Source organism: Pteronotus mesoamericanus, unplaced genomic scaffold (assembly GCF_021234165.1).
Source record: "Pteronotus mesoamericanus isolate MK-2021 breed Mesoamerican mustached bat unplaced genomic scaffold, CSHL_Meso_final scaffold_45, whole genome shotgun sequence".
Classification (NCBI taxonomy): Eukaryota; Metazoa; Chordata; class Mammalia; order Chiroptera; family Mormoopidae; genus Pteronotus; species Pteronotus mesoamericanus.
Window position 1 is genome coordinate 3,901,707 of NW_026555317.1, and position 20,848 is coordinate 3,922,554.

The 20,848-nt window shown below is 52.7% G+C and overlaps 3 protein-coding genes across 6 annotated transcripts in view; 2 read left to right on the forward strand and 1 right to left on the reverse strand.

Annotated features, from left to right (window-relative positions):
- Positions 1–1,505, forward strand: part of M1AP (meiosis 1 associated protein) — a 70,053-nt gene extending 68,548 nt beyond the window's left edge. Inside the window, exons 8-10 of one of the 2 annotated variants that reach the window (XM_054593603.1) lie at positions 239–379; positions 848–859; positions 1,332–1,505. In XM_054593603.1, the coding sequence (XP_054449578.1) occupies positions 239–379; positions 848–859; positions 1,332–1,505 (327 nt within the window). The remainder of the gene's footprint in view (positions 1–238; positions 380–847; positions 860–1,331) is intronic. The other variant, XM_054593604.1, reaches the window with a different exon arrangement.
- A 1,369-nt stretch (positions 1,506–2,874) lies between these two features.
- On the reverse strand, positions 2,875–5,400 carry DOK1 (docking protein 1). 3 transcript variants are annotated; one of them, XM_054593598.1, is made up of 5 exons: positions 5,329–5,400; positions 4,712–5,011; positions 4,445–4,538; positions 4,061–4,245; positions 2,875–3,823 (listed from the first exon to the last, which is right to left on the reverse strand). In XM_054593598.1, exons 1-5 carry the CDS (start codon positions 5,386–5,388, stop codon positions 3,002–3,004), a joined length of 1,461 nt encoding a protein of 486 aa, XP_054449573.1. In that variant the 5' UTR covers positions 5,389–5,400; the 3' UTR covers positions 2,875–3,001. The 3 variants fall into 3 exon arrangements, with proteins under 3 accessions (XP_054449573.1, XP_054449574.1, XP_054449575.1); XM_054593599.1 differs by lacking the exon at positions 5,329–5,400 and having other exon boundaries at positions 4,445–4,534; positions 4,712–4,745; XM_054593600.1 differs by lacking the exon at positions 4,061–4,245 and having other exon boundaries at positions 3,735–3,823.
- Positions 5,401–7,841: 2,441 nt separating this feature from the next.
- LOXL3 (lysyl oxidase like 3) lies at positions 7,842–20,692 on the forward strand. Its single transcript, XM_054593498.1, has 15 exons — positions 7,842–8,169; positions 9,975–10,138; positions 10,715–10,929; positions 14,681–14,737; positions 15,381–15,440; positions 17,584–17,803; positions 18,038–18,218; positions 18,355–18,509; positions 18,751–18,918; positions 19,054–19,216; positions 19,421–19,664; positions 19,760–19,875; positions 19,960–20,096; positions 20,187–20,298; positions 20,474–20,692. The coding sequence occupies exons 1-15, from the start codon at positions 7,857–7,859 to the stop codon at positions 20,545–20,547; spliced, it is 2,379 nt and encodes a 792-aa protein (XP_054449473.1). The 5' UTR covers positions 7,842–7,856; the 3' UTR covers positions 20,548–20,692.
- The last annotated feature ends 156 nt before the right edge of the window (positions 20,693–20,848 follow it).

Consider the following 20,848-nt stretch of genomic DNA (forward strand, 5'->3'; position numbering starts at 1 on the left):
AGTGTCCCTGACCATTCAGGGTTGCTCCGACTTTTTGTACCTGATCCTGATGCTTACCTCACGAACTCTCAGACCTGGGGCCAGTCCACTCCGTGGGATGCTTATCTATTCCACAGCCTGCCAAGACGCCCTAGGTCTTCACACCTCCTCCAGCCTCTTACACTCAAAGGTCTCTGCCTGACATCTTGTGTGCTGTGACCTCAAGTTCCCCAGGTGAGGCTCCCCCTCTCTTCCTCAGAACGTACTGGACAGCCTGGAGCTAGAGCCCACCTACAACCCCTTACAGGTTTGGAGTCACCTGTACTCACACCTGACTAGCATCTTTGCCAAGCCCCAAGGCCGACACCACCCAAGCTGGGAGAGCCGGGCCCTGAGAAAGGTATGGCCCTCTGCCTTCCTCCCCTCCCTTCCCTTTATGCCTAGAATCCTAGAGACCCGCTCTCCTGTCCCCAATTCCCACCCCACCCCCATCCCAGGGGGGAGCCCTCTTCCCTGGATTCCCGGGGCAGGGGAGAGAACCAGGCCTTTGGGGAGGAAAAAGAGCAGCCCTTTGTCCTAGACAAAGGAAATTACAACCCCTCCCCGGCGAGGGAGCTCTTCTGCTTGGGCATTGACACGTGATAATGTTCCGGTGTCTTAATTTAGTGTTTAGTCATAAAACAGACCATTGTCCCACTAAGGAAAACAGCTGCACTGGAACTACACCATAGCCCTTCATTGAAAGGAAAGGCTGAAGGGAAGGTGGGAAAAGAGATGCCCCAGGGAAGGGAATTTACTGAGCACCAGTCATTTGCCAGGTGCTGTGACAAGCCGTTTCACATATAATTTTCTCATTTACCCCTCACAGCATCCCTGCAAGGTAAGCATTATGCTCATTTTACAGATAAGCAAAGGGAGGGTGACCAAGGTTAGTAGGTTGCAGAGAGGGCTCTAGTGAAAGGGTTAAAGAGAAAAGTAATTGAATATGGAAAGTTACTTTCATGAAATGCATACTTTACAATATTTGAGCTTCCTTTTGCCCTTATTAACTTTTTCTAGTTTCACAGTAACAGAGCCTTTAGAAAAACTTCTTTCCCTTAGCTGAAGTTACAAGAGATGTTTCCAGACTAGGAGGAAAAGAACCCACCCTAAGTTAGCTGGTGGGCAAGCTAACAAAGGAGGGACACTCAGCCAGGGAATGGGCACTAGGGGACTCCGCTGCCCTGAGCCTCAATGCTGTCACTCTGGGGAAGGAGCAAGGGAAGGAGTTAGGACAGCAGACCCAGAAGGGAATGGGATAGGAGATAAGGAACTCTAATCTTCAGAGATGGCTCTGCTAACTTTCTTTTCAGGCTGCACAGTTGCAAACAAATCGAGTTCGAGCTACGGTGGCCCCTCTACCTATGACTCCAGCTCCTGGCAGAGCCCCCAGCAGAGCCCCAGCAACCAGCAAAGCCTCCTCAGAAGCCTTCTTCCAGCTTTCTGAGGAAGAGGAAGAGGAGGAGGAGTATCCCTCAGGGCCTTAAGTAACCAGCAACAGAGCCTGGCTGCCCTGCTTAACCACATCCATGACAAGGCTCACATGACAATGTTCTGAGGTCAGACTTGCCTCCCATCCACCTGAGCCTCTGTTAGCTCTAGGTGTCTGAGAAACAACCTTCCCCTCCTCTGTTCTCCGTGCTGCCGCCACCCCACTCCCCAGCCTGGGAAGAGACACAAGAACCAAACCTCTTGCTTCTCCAAGCAGGGACTTGTTTTCTTTGGGTCATTTGATACTGTTAACACAGGTGAAGATTAAACACCCAGTAAACCAACACCATTGTTAGGAGCATTTCCAACCCCGAATTTCTCCTTGTAGCTCTATGTAAGCAGGTGGATGTCACATAACCTTTGGGAAACTGGGCCTCAAGAAACAAGGATGAGGTTTTCAGAGCCCATGAAAATCAAGGAAGATTGAAATCCAAGCCTGATTCCAATGCCCGTGCCCCTCCCACTACATCTCCCACACAGTAGTAATTCCCTTTCGGCTCCAAACAGAAAAGTGGTTGGTGCTCAGTACCTAAAAGCAAAGTGTGTATAGGGGCTGGGGATGGGGGCAGGGGAGGGGGAATCACTTGGCTGAAAACGGGAGCAGATGGTATGAAAAAGACCTATTCCCTTCCTATTCTCCTCTCCTCACTTGCCTACTTTCCCATCGGCCCTCTCCATCTGGAGAATAGCAACTATAAAATGTACTCTGTGCTTCAAAATTGCACCAAGTACTTGAGAAATTTAACCCCTTCCATACAAACAATGCTGTAAGGTACAGCCTGTTATGAAGTGTTCCCAATGTACAAAGGGACAGCAAGGGTGACTGAGGGTTGCAGATGTTATAAAACTCACCCAGGAACACAGAGATAGGGTCAGGTCCCGGTGGGCTGGATGGATCCCCTAGACTTTGAATTCAGACAGTTGGCTCAGCGGCCCTCCCTGAGGCCCTTTCCTCCTTGCACGGCCCCCAGCACATTCCTGGTTCTCCTCCCGTGCACTCCACACCCACAGCACACCCTGCCTCTGTGTCCCCTCTGTGACTATTCACACACATAGACCTTTTAAACCCAAACTGACTTTAATGAGAATAAAACTTTTTAAAAAATAAATCTCTGGCAAAAAACAACACAGAAGAAAGGATCCAGGCAAGTCCAGCATCTCCCTACAGCCTCCATGAAGGCCCCTCCCACTGTACCTACTCTGGTCAAGCACCCTTTCTGCAGATCTGGTCCAGCAGCTTTCCGTTCCTTTTGTGGGGGGTGACTTAGGGATGCTGGCCTCCCCAGGCCTTGCCCCCAAGCCCCTGCCATCTGTCTCACTTCCAGGACTTCCAGGGATTAGTCATTCTTCCCTTGACTCCCCTGATCTGCCTGTTCCCCTAGTCTCAGACAGCCCCTCCAGCCCTCTGCTCCCCACTGGTTCTAACAGGTTTCTTTGATTCCCCAGTGCACTTTTTCATGGTTCTATAGCAACCCCAGCCTTGCCCCACTTCTCATGTGGAGCCCTCTGACTTGACCCCAGTCCTGTCAGCCCCTGCTCTCGAGAGCCCACAGTCCCAGCTCCCTGAGGCTCCGCCCTTCTGGATCTGGCTGTACAGGGCAGTGTCCGAGCTGTGGCCTTTGCCGCCACTGCCAGTTGCAGCACCAGGTTCAGGGAAGGCCAGGCCCTGGGGCTTGGGAGCTGGGAGGGGCTTTGTGATCCGAGAAGGGGGAGGCACTTCGTAGTCATCAGTGGCAGGGTTGTAGGGGAGCTCATAGCCCTCCTCCTTCACTCCTCCAGGTCGAGCCTGGCACCACCATGCATCCTTGGGCTCCTGAGGCAAATCATAAAGGCCCCGGAGAGCGGCTGGGGCCAGGCCTTCAGGTTCATCATAGATGGGGTCCTCTTTGGGGTCCTTCAGCTTGGCTTTCATCAACTCCTGCTGCACATGCTCATACAAGTTCCAATAGAGAGTTTTCTTTAACTGCACCCCCTCCCCTGCCAGTGCAGGGGTGCTGTCCAAAGGGTCTGAGTACAGAGAATCCTGGGAAGGACCTGGAGGAATGCGCAGAGAGTCTAAGGGTTCAGCATACAGGGCTGGAGGGCTGCCAGGTAGCTCCTGGGCACCAGGGTGGGAAGCCAGCTTCCGCTCTGCCAGTTCTTCATGGGAATCAGCTCTAACAACATCCTGTCCCTGACCAGCCTTGCCCTGGGCCTTCTGCCGTTGGATAGCAGTCTCAACAGCCTGGAAGATGTCATTTCCCTGTGCTGTCTGGAAGGTGAATGTTCCAGGGCCGGAGGGGCAGCGCCGGCCAGCCTCAAATGAAAACATTACCTGGAAAGAGTGTGAAGGGAAACCCACTACTAAGAGCCATCAGACATGGTGAGTCACAGGGCTGAACTAGGTAGGGGGTCTACAAGGCAAAGACTAGCTGGGGAGAGAGGTGGGCTCAAGGGCTACGCAAAACAGGGTTATCAGAAGGCAGAGCTTCCCACCTTCCTGCCCTGCCCCATCCCACCCCGCCCACAGCCCTGGCTCCAGAAAGCCAACCCAACTGGACAGCATACCCACCTTGTCTCGGCCATAGCGACGCAACAGAGTATAGGGCCAGGAAAGAAGTGGCTCCAGTATCTGACTCTGAGTTCCCACAGTGAGGAGGGTCAGCCTCTCAGCCTCCACCCTCAGCACGTAGGAACCATGCAGGCCACAGCGCTCAGCAGCTTCAGTCCTCTGCACGGTTACCCAGAACTGGGATCCTGAGGAAGGAATATACAATTAGACTGGCACCTGATGAGGTGGGGAGGTGACAGGATGCAGATCCTCCGGGCACTCACTGTAAACCAGCTCTCAGGAACTTCCTACTTTCCCATGGGTCCCTGGACCCTCTAATCAGCCCCTTCCCATGGGGCGCCTTTCCCTTCCACCCCATCCGTGCCCAGGTTTTCAGGCGGCTACCTTCCCAGGTGGGGCTATACAGCGAGTTCTCCAGCATCTCCAGGGCAGAAAGCTTGGGTGGGTTCTCGGCAGGCGCCAGAGCCCAGCTGCCTTTCTGGGGTAAAAAGAAAAAGAGTATCCAAGACCGGTCATAGGTTCAACAACGCGGTTCCAAGGGTCTGAGCCAGCCCAGTTCCTCTGCCGCTGTAACTACCCCCACCCCGGAACCGCCTCTAGGGCCCTGCTCGGCTAGCCCCAGCCCCTCGCGGGCAATCCTGGTCCCCTCACCGGAAAGGCGTTGAGGCACAGCGTTTGCACCCAGGCGGCACTGGACGGCGCGTCGGCTGCCAGCAGGTGGGAGCGTTGTGCGGTGTCCAGGCGGAAGGCGGCGACTCCAGGCTCGGGGGGACTCTCCAGAGCCACGGGCACCACGCTCACACACTCGGCTAGACGGATCACCTTGCAGTCCAGGCGGCGCGAGGCCACTCGGCCCCCTCCGGAGCTCGACCCCTTGTGGTCAAAGAACTCGAGGCGCGCGACGCCGTGGGGGCTGGCCGGGTAGAGCACGGCCCAGGTCTTCCTCCACCTCTGCGGGAAGAGAGCGAGAGACGCTGGGGAGGCAGCGGGCGAGGGCCGGCGGCCCGGACCCGACGGGGAAGGAGGGACTAGCGCAGGCCTTCCGACGGGGCCGAAGTTACCCGAAGAGGATGCCGCCGAGTCCCCCAGGACCAGAGAGGGCGTGCCCCAAGGCCGGCAGACGCTTCTCCGCGGGGTGCGGAGAGACTTCGCGGCAACTTCACAGAGCTCTGGGCGCCCGCGCCGCCCTCCTACCCCCGGCCTCCCTTCCTGGGCCCTATCACCCACCCCGAGCTCTAATGGGGTTCAGCGCCCCAGCCCGGGACTACCTTGGTACCGAAACGCTGACTCTGCAAGAAGAGCGGCCCTTCCATCACAGCCCCGTCCATGGCCCCCGGCGGTTCCTTCTTTGCTTCCTGGCCTCGCAGGCCGGGGCGGGCCGTGGGCGGGCCGGGGGCGGGGCGGGGCCCACCCGAGGCGTCCCCGCCCCCGCCCCGGACAGCGCGCGGACCGCGAAGAGGGCGGAGAGAGAGGGGCGAGAAGGAAAGTGCGGGGGTGGGGGGACTGAGGGTCCCCAGGTAAGCTGGACGACGCAGTCCCTGCCGGCTTGTACCCACCCCCCAGCCCTGGGGACGTCGTGCACAGGTCGCTCCACCAAGAGAAACCTGGTTTCCGCCGGAGGGCTCTGGTGCCTGGGCAAGGGAGTCGCGTGTGACGTCATATGCTCTGCCTGACGTAGTAGTGAAGGCCGTGACATCACCTGGAAAGTGCTGACGGGTGCCCTGAGGACCTGGAGGAACTACGTGGGTCCTCCTAGCCTCAGTTCCCCCGACCAGACCCGCCCCTGGCCTGGCTATTGACTCTCCACGGAGCAGGGAACCTGAAGGACGGGCTAGGGGCTCGGAACTGGGAGGCTTCCCAGAGCCCAAAGCTGAGCCGCGGCCGGCCGCCGCCACAGGGGCCGCCGCCCGGGGCCTGTCCACTGCCCTGTGGCCTCTTGCGTGTCCAGTTCCCTGACCGCAGCTGCCCGGCCTCCAACCCAAGGGAAAAGAAAGCTTCATTGAGCCGGGAGGGGAGGGGAGGGGCAGGGGGAGGTGGAGCAACCGCGGCCGGCGAGCTCCACGGGGGAGGGGAGGACCTTGAGGAGGGACCCGGCCTGGGAGGAATTCAGGGAGAAGGCGGAATGTAGGAGGGCTCTAGGGGACGTGGGAGGGACAAAAGGAGACGGGGGAGAGAGGGGAGGGGTCCAGTCTCCCCTGGCCGAATACTTTTTTTTGGAAGTCCTGGGACTGATCTCCAGGACCAGAACTCTTCTTCCAGCGTCAAGGGCCCCCGCTCAGCCAAAGGTAGGGGAGTCCCGCTGCCGAGGAAGGAGAGCTGCGGATGGAGAGGATGGTGGAGGAACCAGAGCGAAGGGGTGATGTGGGATGGAGTCGAGGGGAAGCCAACCAGCTAAAGGTTTTATTATTGTCAAAGGAGAGTGAGACAAGATTGGAAAGAGAAGGCAGATATGGGGCGATGGGTGGGGCGGGGCGGGACGGAGGGGGGGCGGTTGCTGCAGGGTTTTTCAAATAGGGCAGCTGGGAGGGCCGTAAGGCTGAGGACTGCTCTGTGAGGCCCTACCTCTGAGCCCCCCAAGCCAAAATGTCCCCAGAACAAAGCTGTCCTGTTGGGTTGTTTGTCTGAGTCTGGGGAAATATGTGGGGCGCCCCCCTCCCTCTGTAGAAGAGCTGTTCTCAGCCCCAGACAGAGGGAAGGCCTTGGCTGAGGAGCTGAATGGTGCCCCGGCCTCCCGTTGCTCGGTGACAGTGGTGGCGATGTTGGCAGGAGGCTTGGACAACCCCACCCCACCCCACCCCCCACCGAGCTTGAGGCCTGGCCCTCCTGGGCCCCTTGACTCTGCAGGGCATGTGAGAGCCTGTGTTCAGGGTAGGGCATGCAGTGGGCTCTCCATGCACTCTAGCCTCTGCTCTCTCTGCCCCAGAATCTGCCCAGATAGGATTCTGGGCTTGGCCTCCATTCATGGGACCCTAGATCCAGGGGTCTCCTAAGTCCCCTTTGCTTGCTTCTTTCCACAATCAGTAGCTGTCTGTCCTCTGTCTGACTGGCTGAATGGGTCCCTCTCACCTCTGCTTCTCGGCTCCTGTCAGTCCCTCTCCTCCTCATCTGCTACCTGCCTCTCTCAGCCATTCCCCAATTCTGTGTTCCTGATCACCTGGCTCTCTCCTGATCACCTTCTGTCCATCATCAACATTGTCTCTCTCTGTGTGTGTGTCTCTCTCTGGCCCCCTTTCATTCCCACAATTTCCCTTCCTCTCACATCCTGTCTGTCTGGGTCTTCCTCTTTGTGTCGCTTGCTCAGTCTCTATCTCGTTATCTCAGCCATTCTCTGACTCTTGGTGTCTAATCATTGTCTTTTGATCTCTGGGTCCCTCATGTTGTGAGTAGGGGTAATGAAGGTGATAACTGTAGAACAAGGGAGCATCATTGTGACACATTAACAACTAATAGTGAGAGTTTTACTCCACAAAAGGGAGGGAGAGTCTCTCTCTCTCTCTCTCTCTCTCTCCCCCCAACCCCTCCCTCTCTCCCCCTCCCTCTCTCTCCCCCTCCTCCTTTTCTCTCCCCCTCCTCAATCTGAGTCTCAGTCTATGACTCCTTGACTCTGTTTCAGCCCTTATTTAGTGTGTTCCTCTCTCACTTTCTTAGTCCCTGTCTTTCTCTCCCCCTTTCTCTCTCTGGTCTTACTGTCTCTTTTCCTCTCATGACCTCTGTCTCGAGCCCGGGCCTGGCTTAATCTCGGTTTCTCTCACATACTCTCTCTCTCTCACTCTGGGGTACCTAGGCCTTTTCTGCCATGCAACCTGTCAGTGTTTGGCGGTGGAGCCCTTGGGGGCTGCTGCTGTGCCTGCTGTGCAGCTCATGCCTGGGATCTCCATCCCCATCCATGGCCCCTGAGAAGAGGGCCGGGAGCCAAGGGCTGCGGTTCCGGCTGGCTGGCTTCCCCAGGAAGCCCTTCGAGGGCCGTGTGGAGATACAGCGAGCTGGTGAATGGGGCACCATCTGTGATGATGACTTCACACTCCAGGCAGCCCATGTCCTCTGCCGTGAGCTGGGCTTCACAGAGGCCACAGGCTGGACCCATAGCGCCAAATATGGCCCTGGAACAGGTGAGCACTGCTCCAGGAATAGCCTAGGTATGGCCTAAGTGTGACCTAAGTGCAGGGAGAGAGACCGTCAGGATGACAGAGCTGCAGGGGCACAGGACACTAAGAATAGCCAGTGTTAGCCAACGTAGTCACTTCTCAGAGCTGTGTGCTCTTAGTCTGATCAATACCTTCTCTGAGCCTCAGATGCCTCGTGTGCAAAGACGTTAGATGATATCTAAGTTTCTTTCTGTTGAACAAAGTATGATTCTCCAAATCCATGCACAAGCACAGCCCTGATTAAGTGAGTCCTGGTTAAAGTACAGGTACTTCCATGAGAAGTTGAAAGCAGGTAAGTAATGTCTGGGTGACCCAAAGCCAGACAGATCACAGATACTGCAGCTGACAAAGTCACATTATAGGCCAGAGCTGAAACCAACAAGCTGGAACTGACTAGGACAAGTAGAAGGTTAGGAACAATTCCACCTGAGGCCTGGGGGTGCTTGCACTATATGAGCCCACAATGGGATTGCTAGACATGCTGGTGCGGTCTGCAGCTGATTCCCCAATTTCAACTGGCTAGACCACTTCTGAACCACTTATAAATGCCACACTGTAAGAGACATGATAGAAAACAGATATATTTTCAGAGGAGAGCTGCCCAAGTGTGAAAGATTTTTTAATCTTTTTTTTTTTATTGTTTGATTTTACAGAGAGAGGGGATGGAAGAGACAGCAGAGATAGAGAAACATCAATTTGTTGTTCCATTTAGTTATGCATTCATTGGTTGATTCTTTACATGCCCTGACAGGGGACCAAGCAACCTTGGCATATCGGGATGATGCTCCAACCAACTGAGCTACCCAACCAGGGCCCAGATGTCAAAGATTTGAAACCAAGTTTCAAGGAGTAGTAGCTGAAGAAACCAGGGATTTTTTTTATATGAAAAGGAGAAAACCTTGGATAGCAATTACATGATGGTTATCTTCCACTATGAAATAGTCATGTGGCTGAGGGACTTTTCTTGGATGGTATCAAAGGACTAAATATAGACCTGGTAGGGGAAAGTCATAGTTACAAGGACTTTGTAATGGTTCCCATAGCCTTGTGGGGCAGGTGGTAGATGTTCCAGCAGAAGCTGGGGAAGTCCTGTCAGGATATGAATCAGGGGTCCCTGCACAGTGGCTGACAGATGACCTTTGAGGGTCCACCCAAGTCTGAGAGAAGGCCAGTGACAGTCATTTCAAAGGTCCAGGCAGAGAGAAGAATAAGGGCAATATGGAAGCACAGACAGGTGGGCATATGGGGAACTGTGAGGCTGAGGTGAAAGACCTTAGATTTCCAAGACTCACAGCTGGTTCAAACCCCTAAGCCACCATTGGCTGTGTGGTCTTAGGCAAGTACTTAACTTCTCTGAACCCCTGTTTCTATATGTGAAGTGGTGGTAATATCTTCTGGCAGCTCTGTACCAAGAATGATCATGTATGTATACACCATGGCCAAGTGCCTAACACACAATAGATTCTTGGTTAATTGTACTATCATTGAGTAGGTAAGAACTGAGCAGAATTCCAGTGTTGACTCTCCGTTTTTTATTCACCATACCAAATTCCTGACTACCCCAGATTACCAACAACCCTCCATCAAACCTGTGTCCCCTTTCCTATTCCCTCCAGGGTCCCCTCTCTCTTCCCCACCCATTATCTTACCAGAAAAATGAAATCATTGTTGCCAAGTGTGAGGCCTCCATTCTCACTCTCCAAGTCCCCCGTCACTACCCCTATCCTACCTCCCCAAGCCTCTTTGTCCCTTCATCTCTCCCTCCACAGGCCGCATCTGGCTGGACAACCTGAGCTGTAGTGGGACTGAGCACAGTGTGACCGAATGTGCCTCCAGGGGCTGGGGGAACAGTGACTGTACCCACGATGAGGACGCTGGGGTCATCTGCAAGGACCAGCGCCTCCCTGGCTTCTCTGACTCCAACGTCATCGAGGTCTGCAGTACACACACACACACACACACACACACACACACACACACACACGCGCGCGCGCGCCAGGATGGCCAGACAAAGAGGGCTGTGGGGCATTATGTGTGGTTAGAGGAGATACTAGAAGGTAGGGGACGCCATATTCCCCACTGGATAATTTGGGTTGGTGGGCTGGGGGGCTGGGTGGGTAGGGTAAAACGGCAGGGCTCCTAGAGGCTGAAAAATATAGATTTGTTTCAGCATTAACAAACCTGGCAGGGATCTGGGACCCGGGACACCCTGGGACATCTCCCTTCTTACTTTACCCCTCCTTCAGTGCCACTTCCTCTGTGAAGTGCTCCCTCCTGCTCCAGACAGATGCCCCTCCCTAGCACCCTTGATCATTCCTCAGGGCACAGCACAGCCGTCTTTCTCGTCCATGCACCACTGGGGGAGGCAGGCATCTGTCTCGGCCCTGTCTCAGCCCCTGCTCCCCATTGGGTTTGCAGGAAGCACATGCAATCTGGGTTCCTTAAGGGTGGCAGGACATGTGAAAGGTGCTACTGGGATTCCTTCCTCGGCTTGTGGTCCTATCCTCAGGTAGAGCATCACCTGCAAGTGGAGGAGGTGCGACTTCGACCAGCAGTTGGGCGGGGCAGGCGACCCCTGCCTGTGACTGAGGGACTGGTCGAAGTCAGGCTTCCCGATGGCTGGTCAAAAGTGTGTGACAAAGGCTGGAGTGCCCACAACAGCCACGTGGTCTGCGGGATGCTGGGCTTCCCCAGTGAAAAAAGGGTCAACACGGCTTTCTACAGGTGAAGGGATATGGGCGCTGGTGGAGCAGGCTTGGGTGGGGGACGCTCCATTAAGAATGGGATTGAGAGACCTCTGGGAGGATCCAGGCACGTGGGTGGTGAGGGGGGCTCTGGGATAATGGCCAAAGGGGAGACCGTGGCGAGGTTGGAGAGGTGAGAAGTATTGTGGGACCATGAGGGGCATCCTCCAGGCGGGTCAGCAAGGGGACCAGTGAGGCTCCTGCTGTCTGGTGTTGAAGCGGGGGCGGGGCGAGTGGCGGCGGGTTGGCAGAGTCCCCTGCCCCTGGCGCGGGCCCGGTCTCGAGGCTAAGCCCAGCGGCCGCGGTCCGCGGGCCGTTAAGGTCACTGCGCCGCCGCGGACGGGATCCCGGGTCCGAGTTTAGAGAGAGCGCGGACGAGCCCTGCCCAGGCGGGGCCATGGTCCGCGCAGAGCTAGGCGACAGGGGTCTGAGGACTGGAACTGGCCCGTGTCGCCCGCGGGACTGCGTGTCCCGCCCTAGGGCCTGTCCCTGAGGGCCAGACGGGGAGGGCGCCCCGCCGTGGGTTCAGGCCGCCAGCGGGGCGCGTCTGTGAGCCTGCGAGCTCTAAGGACTCCTAGGAATGTTTTCTAGAATACCCTTAAGTCCTCCGCCTACCGGAGAGCCCAGGTGTAGGGGCCAGCTTTCAGAACAACGAATCACCCTTGAGACCGGTGTGCTTGGCGTCTCCCTTCCCTGAAGCATCTAATTTGGTCATTTTGAGAAATTTGGAAATCTTTAGTCTCTTTATAATCTACTTTTGCAAGCTAAAGATGCTTATTTTCTTTTTTTTTCTTTGTTTTCTATTTTTTCTCTTGAAAATACTTATTTTCTTCAGCATTTCCTTAGATCGGTTTTGCAGAAAAACCTCTTGACATCTAGGTAACCTTCCACTGGGTACACTACTTCGGTCGTGATCTGACATGGTCCGAGCAGAAGGGTGCTCCACGTTGACTGAAGCATGCCTAGATTTTGCATTGCCTTTCTGTTGAGGCAGCACCCCACTGCTCATGCTGAACTTGTAATTACCTAAAACCAATTCAGGTCTTACCTTTGATACTGATAGAGCAGACTATTTGAATCTAAATCTATGTTGGGTTTACTCTATTAACGTGCTACATCATTTTAAAAGCTCTTTGAAAGCTATGGTGATCCCATGAGATTATCTTGAATCTTGACATTATTTTCCATGTGTCATCCTTCCCAGCCTCCTTTGGTAAGAAAGACCTAATAGCTGTGCCTTCTGGCTTCATCAGAATAACTGTTAATATTGTTGAAATGTTTGAAACCAAAACCTGCCTCTTCTTATGAAACTTTCCTTCAGGTTTACATAAAGCCTTAAATCATTAGTTGTGAAATGTTTTTTCAACCAATTGGGTACAAACTGAACACTACAATGATGTAGCTAAAATTTCACCATCTTATCTATAATGAATTCATAGGAGATTTTGTTAGTCTTTGCTAAAACCCAGATATACTATGTTCATAGCCTTTCTCCAGCCTTCTGATTAGTAATCATTCAAAAAAAAATCATGGTGGTTTGACTGAGTTCATTTTTACTGAGATCATTTCAGGCCTCTAAGGATCATAATTTTTCCTCAATGTTCATGAACTTTCTATTTCATAACTTACTCTAGAATATTACTTATCTATTGGTTGAGGATCCTTTTTCTTCATTTTGAAAGTATTTCTTCTTTCTGAATATATTACACAACCTCCAGTCTTTTCCATAATTGCTCAAAATTTCCTTGCATTGGCTCTGAGACACATCTGAGATTTCTTTTGGCCCCCAAAAAATACACTTTATCTGCTTAAAGAAACAACTCTTTTACAACATCTATGTGCTGTGCTCCTCTACTATTATTTTCCTGGAGCTCTATTTCTTTCTCTGTATTTTTTCTTTATCTTTCTTAATCCAAACACCAGGTTCTGAAAGATGAGTATGATTTAAATAGCAGGCATTTCAAGTGAAAAGGATAGCATAAACAAAAGGGTAGAGTATTTGTTCATTCAGCATTTATTTATTGAGTGCCTACTGTATGCCAGGGATTGTTGTAGACTATAGGGATTCAACAGTGAACAAAACAGACAAAAATCCCTGATCTCACAGACTAGGGAAGGATAGGAAAATAAAAATGTAAGAATGGCAAAGAGTGTAACCATTAAAAATAAAGCAGGGAAGGACTTAGGAAATGGTGTGGGATCACAGTTTTAAATAGAGTGTTCAGCAAGGCCTCTTTGAGAAGGCATCATTTGAGAAAAGATTTAAAGGAGGTGAGGGCACAAGCTATGCAGAAATCCAGACCAGCATTTTCAGGAACAGTGATCATAAATGAAAAAATCCAGGGGAGTGTGTGTTGGGGAGCATCGAGTCAGACAGGGGAGGCATTCTCATGGATAAGAGCAGACTACTGTACTTCTAGATTTCTAAATAATACTATATCTTTCTGAGCACTACTCTGGAGATCAAGATGATCTCTTTGGGTAACTGGCAAAAGGAAAGTGCCAAGTTTATTTTATTTTGGATATGTTTGAGAAAAAGACATTTGGGGGAAAGTTTTACATTATACTTAGATGATGAAAGATTCTAAACTCTTAGTTATGTCTCTGGAAAGGGATCTGGGAACTACTGTGGACTCTTGGCTAGCAATGGTGGACATATTGGCTGTTTTGGCAGAAAGACCAACTGAGTATATCCTCAGGAAATAGCCAGGGCAGGAGATACCCAACAGCTTCAGCCCTGTTTAGAATCTATATGTTAAAATTTTAGTGCCTCTTCATACCATAAACTGTATCCAACTATGACTCCTCAAGAGGAACTGCAGAGCAGGACACATTCAAAAAATGATAACAGGGAATTTATAAACTTATAAGAACAGACAAGCAGGGCCTGCATTCATTCATACATAGTTGGACAGGACAAAGATGAGGCAAAATTAAAGTCTTTGATATCAAAGGGAGAATGAGAGGAAAAACAGACCTGGTTTCCAGACATTGGACTTAAGGCAACCTCTTGAAGAATAAAACAGGTTAAGTATTTAGACTAATTAAAAAGAAATAAGGTTTTAGAATTTATTCCCCTGGAAGTAAGTTTGGGGGATGAGCTCAGCATGTGAATAACTAAAACATATGGGCTTTAACTTGGGCAGGAAAGGTGCTGTCATCCTAAGCAGCCTGGCTTCACATTCCCCCGTCAAACCAAGTTAACATCCGTAGATATTCCTACCTTGGCCCTTGGTCCTGATTCACTAGCCTCGGGCCTGGAAATGCCAGAAGCTAGAAAGCCTCCAAGAAAGAAAAAGACAGCCCACCTCCATCAATGTGAGCAGGCCAGTTCTCTCTCCTTACCTGGTCAGGTTGGCTAGCCTAACAATCCTAACACCTCTCTACTTACATCCTTTCCCTTAGCCCTTCCCTAAGGCTTAGATCAGCCTTAATATTGACCCAAGAGTTCTTACCCCCACTGGCCTTAACCTAACTCTGTGGTCCCTGGTATAGGGGTTCTATCAGCCCTGAGCCCATGCCCTTCACTGGTGCTCACACACCCAGTCATGTGCTTATGAGGCCAAACAGCTGTGAAGAGTAGAGCCTTGGGAGGGTCTGACAGTATAACACCTTCCACCATGAACCCTTTGACTCTAGGAAAAGAAACCTTGCCCCTGGTCCCAGCTGCACCACCCTTTTCCACTCGGTTCTAGAATGATCCTGACTCTGCTATTGTCTTATCCTCACAGAAAGTTGAGGAAGCGAGCGGCCAAAGCCTCGGCCCGACGCCCCAAGCCCCTTGGAAGGTAATGGGGCCAGAGCCCCGGGACCTCCTGCACACCCCTGTGGCCCCAGGAGGTGGATGGATGGAAGGCAGCCTATCCATGTCCATCCCAAAACCCAAGCTGACAGATTAAAGCTGTGACTGGAAAATGGCCATTCCAGGGTGGGGATGGGAGGGGAGGTAGGCATGGGAATAGGCGAGCTTTGATCTTAGGAAGCACAAGTGTAAATAATGAAGGAATGGCTGGGGAGAAGCCTCCTCATCTTTATATTCCCCCCCACATAGCTTGGACGGCAGCCTGAGCCACCTGCATGCTTCCTCCCCTTCCCCAGTCTTCTCCCGTAATTCTCCCACATTCCCGTTCTCTCTACTGCCTGCCCTAGCTTTCCTCTTATCTCCTCCCCGCACCCACCTGGACTGACGTAATTAGATTTCTCATCACTGTTGCTGAATCCAGAGAACAATACAAGATCCTTACGTACACTTTGGGGGTATGCAGTAGTCCGTGTTTGTGGCAAACTGGGCCACCTTCCCTATAGCCCTTCTCAAACTCTGCATAAGGAGTCCTTCCCAGAAACAAGGGGGGAGAAGAGAAATCACACTCTGCCTTTCCTGGGCCATGTACCTAACCACTGCTTCCACTGATTTCTTTCTCCTTTTTTCAGACCAATCACCAAGCGTAAAGTCAAACCCAAACCCCGAGTGGGCAGGGGTCCAATCAAGAGGTAAATAAAGTTCAGGCTTGGTGGACAGGAGAGGGAACACCTAGCTCTGTGTCCTGGGATTGGGCTGTGGTCAGGAAGGGGTACAAGAGAGCCCTCCACCAGCAGGTGGAGGAGCAGCAGCAGCTGTTACAGACCACCTTCCAGATGATTCGCTGAACCATAATGTAAGGCTTGCCCTTATGTCCCTGGGGAATTATACTTGTCATAGGATTTTTGAAAATCTCTATAGGAGTTCATCCACTGGCTACCCTTGTTCCACATGCTCATTTATCTTCCCCCAGCAAATACTAGTAGGAACTCTAGCACTTTTGTCCTTCAAGAGCCATGCTTGCCTCTCCCCTAAGAAGTTGTTGGTGTTTTCATCCTGCCTTTATTTGATTAATTTTTAAAAACAAGTGCTACTGGCCTAGAAGTAAGACTCAGCGTCCTCTCCGGAAACTTAAGTGGGGACAGGACCCTCTCTGGCCCCACTGACCCAGTTAGGCTCCCAGTTCCATAATTTTCCTCCTGGGCTGCTTCAAACACAAGGGAATGGAAAATTTCCAACCTGTGATTACATCTCCCTAGGCTTCCAAAGGTCATTTGCACATGCAAAGCCTCTCTGATAACTTCTTCAGCAGTGGCTGAGATACAGTGAATTCACCCCTTTCTATTGTCCCCTCCTCTCTGCAGTGTGTTCTGAGATCACTCACTGGTCTGGTACCCCTCACTCTCCAGCTCCTCCCTCTAGTGGCTTCAAAGGAGCTTGGAATTCGGGGTGTTCTTGTAGTACCTTTTTGCTTGCAGTCATCTTTGCCCAACATGGCCATATTCTAGCCTTCCCTGACCCCCACATGAAAGGGCACACTGCCGGTTTTACTTTGTTAGTTGTGGGGAAAGGGGAGGAGGGAATCCAGAAGAGGGATGTCTTTTTTTTTTTTCCTGTGATGGCCCCTTTGACTTTTATTTTCAGCCAAACAGGACTTTGGGAGAGTACCTGATCTCTTTGAGCTTCAGAATCCACTTATCCTGAGCTTCCAAAGGTATTCTTTCAAGTCTCTAGGTTTTCTCTGTCTGCTGTGTTTATAAACATGTCCTCCTCTCTGTCTTCCTAGCCGATGTCTTCAAGTTGTTGTGTTCCTTCCTTCCTTTGAGACACATTGTTGTAATAATTCACTTTCAAACCAGCCTCACAAGCCTACTCTACCAATACCGGGCCTCAGCTGGTTCCCTTCCCCTCTGCACTTGAACTAGCTGTCCCGGGAAGAATGTACTTCACATGCCTCACTGCAATCTCTCATTCCATTGATGTCAATAAATAAGTCCCCTCGTTCTCTCAAGCATCTCTCTCTAGTGATTCCAAATTTTAACATCCCTTGTTTAGTCCTATTTGCCTGCTCTGGTGGCTATGAAACATTCTTTCTGTTACGTTTAAATTCATTAAAGACTCACAGGTCTGGGGATGTCTTTGCCATTGTTGTTTATATTTGCTCTCCTTCTCTGGCCGTGTGGTCCCTCTGACTTTTGTCCGTCTTGCTTTTATATACCATCACCCCTACATATGCCAGCCCATCTTTCATGTGTCCCCAATCTGGTCTGTTCTTCCCATAACTGCCTGTCCTACTCTGGCCTAGAAGTCCCTCTGGCCTCTAAGGAGCCATTTAGACCCAAGATTTACTCGTTTGCATCCTGACTCAGTTATTCCATTCTCAGCATAACAGAAGAGTCTGCTTACTGTGGCTTTTCAGGCTTCCTGTTCATGTGGGCTCTCCCCTCCTGCCCGTCTCTTCCCACTGGATGGTCCTAGCTTCCCACTCTCTTTGCTCAGTGGCCTCAGCCTCAGCCTCCATTATTAGAGTCAGCAGCTCGAACCATCTGGAGCAAGGTTTCCGTCAGGCAAGTCAAGACTAGCTGCCTTCGCATAGGGTTTTTCTGCTGCAGAAGGTCCCCATAGACCCTGCTGTCTGGGTAACCGACGCTCTTTCTGCGTGGAAACTCACCATCCCCTTTGTCTCCCTGGAGGGCAGCAAAGCAGAAAAGAGGGGAAGAAGAGGGATAAAGAGGAAAAAGAGGGGCTGGTGGAGGCGTGGAGCGGGAGGAGGGTTGTGAGCAAAGAGGCAGGAGCATTGTTTTACCCTACTGCTCCCCACTCCTGTCCCCCCAGGCTGCTGGCCCAGCGGCAGCAACACTCCTTTGGTCTGCATGGGGTGGCATGCGTGGGTACAGAGGTCCACCTCTCCCTCTGCTCCTTGGACTTCTATCGTGCCAATGACACCACCAGGTGCCCTGGGGGTGCCCCTGCGGTGGTGAGTTGTGTGCCGGGTCCTCTCTACACAACATCCAGTGGCCAGAAGAAGCAACAACAGTCGAAATCTCAGGGAGAGGTGTGTGAGACAGCGACTATGACCTTCCCCGCCCCAGGTGGAGAGCCCCCCTAGCCCAGCTACCCCTAAGCACAGCCCTGACCTTTAAAGACGGAGAGGAACCTTCCAGCGGTTGGGCCACAGACCTGAGACGCCCACCCCCCATCCCTTCTACCATTCATCTCCAGGTCTGCTCAGCCCTCTCTGTGCTGATGTTCCCATTCACTGCCACTGGACTGTCTCTCTTCTCTATAGGCCCGAGTGCGTCTAAAGGGTGGGGCCCACCCTGGAGAGGGCCGGGTGGAAGTCCTGAAGGCTGGCACATGGGGCACAATCTGTGACCGCAAGTGGGACCTACAGGCAGCCAGCGTGGTGTGCCGGGAGCTGGGCTTCGGGAGTGCTCGAGAGGCTCTGAGTGGTGCCCGCATGGGGCAGGGTGAGGGAGATGAAGGCGGGAGGGTCAGGGAAGGAAGATGTACACGCCCTGAGGGGATATAACCCTTGGGATAAAGGAGACCCCTGGACAATGAAGGCCCAGTTACAACCGCCTGATCTTTGGCCTTTGACCTTAGGTATGGGTGCCATCCATTTGAGTGAAGTTCGATGCTCTGGACAGGAACCCTCCCTCTGGAAGTGCCCCCACAAGAACATCACAGCTGAGGACTGTTCCCATGGCCAGGATGCTGGAGTCCGATGCAACCTGCCCTACACTGGGGTAGAGACCAGGGTCAGTCATACTTTCCACCTTGGCTCAGGTATCTCAGATCTTGTCAAGTTCTGGTCATGCTCTGCAGCATGATGGCACCTAGACCACTGCCCTAGGCCCCTGCAGTCCTGCAGCCCCCACCTGACACCACCACTGCTTGCCCTTTGTGTGCCTCTGAGTCACCCCTCAGCCACATGCCTGCTACAGACTCCCACTGCCCTGCCCCAAAAGCTTTGCCAGCTCTTCCCTTCTGTCACTACAGATCCGACTCAGTGGGGGCCGCAGCCGATACGAAGGGCGAGTTGAGGTGCAAATAGGGGGACCTGGGCCCCTTCACTGGGGCCTCATCTGTGGGGATGACTGGGGGACACTGGAGGCCATGGTGGTCTGTAGGCAACTTGGACTGGGCTACGCCAACCATGGCCTGCAGGTGAGTGGGAAGGAGAGAAGAACCAAGGTTATTGCCTCCAAAGCTGTGTTTGGGGCAGAGGACTGTGGAACTGAGTCCTTTGGCCCTGGAGGCTGGATCGTGGGGCCTCACAAAAACACCTGCATATGTCCCCAGGAGACCTGGTACTGGGACTCAGGGAATATAACCGAAGTAGTAATGAGTGGAGTGCGCTGCACAGGGACTGAGCTGTCCCTGGACCAATGTGCTCATCATGGCACCCACATTGCCTGCAAGAGGACAGACACCCGTTTCACTGCTGGAGTCATCTGTTCTGAGAGTGAGTGGAGAGCCAGCCAGGGAAGGGAGATTCTGGGCCACTCCTTTCTGAGAAAGAGAAAGCTATAATATGGAGGGGTACTCCTTCCCTGTAAAAAAAACAACCAGCTCATACACTCTACCAAGGGGCAGAGGTAAAAGCACCCCCATCTGTCCCCACGCTTCGGCAGTGACTTCTAACACTCCCCTTCCTTCCTGGGTGCAGCTGCATCCGATCTGCTGCTGCACTCAGCACTGGTGCAGGAGACCGCCTACATCGAGGACCGGCCCCTGCACATGCTCTACTGCGCTGCGGAAGAGAACTGCCTGGCCCACTCAGCCCGCTCAGCCAACTGGCCTTACGGCCACCGCCGGCTACTCCGATTCTCCTCCCAGATTCACAACCTGGGACGAGCTGACTTCAGGCCCAAAGCTGGGCGCCACTCTTGGGTGTGGCACGAGTGTCACGGGTGAGTGGGTCTAGTAGAAGAGCAGGGCCACTGGGGACAGGGTGAGTCTGCTGGGGGCAGAAAATGAAACAGGTCTCCTCGTCTTGTCCCCACAGGCATTACCACAGTATGGACATCTTCACTCACTATGATATCCTGACCCCCAACGGCACCAAGGTGGCTGAGGGCCACAAAGCTAGTTTCTGTCTAGAAGACACCGAGTGTCAGGAGGGTAAGTTGGGGCCTGGGATGGACAACAGTACCTCCATCCAACAACCTTGCTTCACACTGATATATGCCATGCCAATCCCTTCAGATGTCTCCAAGAGGTATGAATGTGCCAACTTTGGAGAGCAGGGCATCACCGTAGGTTGCTGGGATCTCTACAGACATGACATTGACTGTCAGTGGATTGACATCACAGATGTGAAGCCAGGAAACTACATTCTGCAGGTGCCTGGGGTCTGAGATGTCCTGCTAGTAAGTGGGAGGAGTGTTTATTAAAGACACCTTTGAATTGTGTTGCCTTTCTCCTCCTCACAGGTGGTCATCAACCCCAACTTTGAAGTAGCAGAGAGTGACTTCACCAATAATGCAATGAAATGTAACTGCAAATATGATGGACATCGCATTTGGGTGCACAACTGCCACATTGGTATTTGGGGGGAAAGAGCAGCCCAGGAAGACTGGGCAATGGGAGGGAAAGGCCTTCATTCTCTTCCCCCTAAATTGTCTTCCCATCCACCTCTGGACCTCCTGGCCTCTCCACGTCTACCCACCCTCCCCCACAATGGCTGTTTTCCTGCCCAAACCGTCCATTCACTTTACAGGTGATGCCTTCAGTGAAGAGGCCAATAAGAGGTTCGAGCGCTACCCCGGCCAGACCAGCAACCAGGTCATTTAAGGTGCCAATACCCACCTCTTCAAACCTCCACTGGCCCCTAATGGCAGGGGTCTGAGGCTGCCATTACCTCAGGAGCTTACCAAGGAACCCCTGATGTCAGCAGGCCCACCGCACGCATGCACTGTGCATTACAGATGTGGAACCGTCAAGCAGAAGTTATCATCCTCTTTCCTAGTCCAGCTGTCCAGATCTGTGACCAAGCATGGGGAATCTTGGCTCCCAGGCCCAGCACTGAGCTGAGCTCACCATAAAGAGCAGCCCCTGATTAACTGGGCAGAACAACCAACAGCAGCAGCTCATT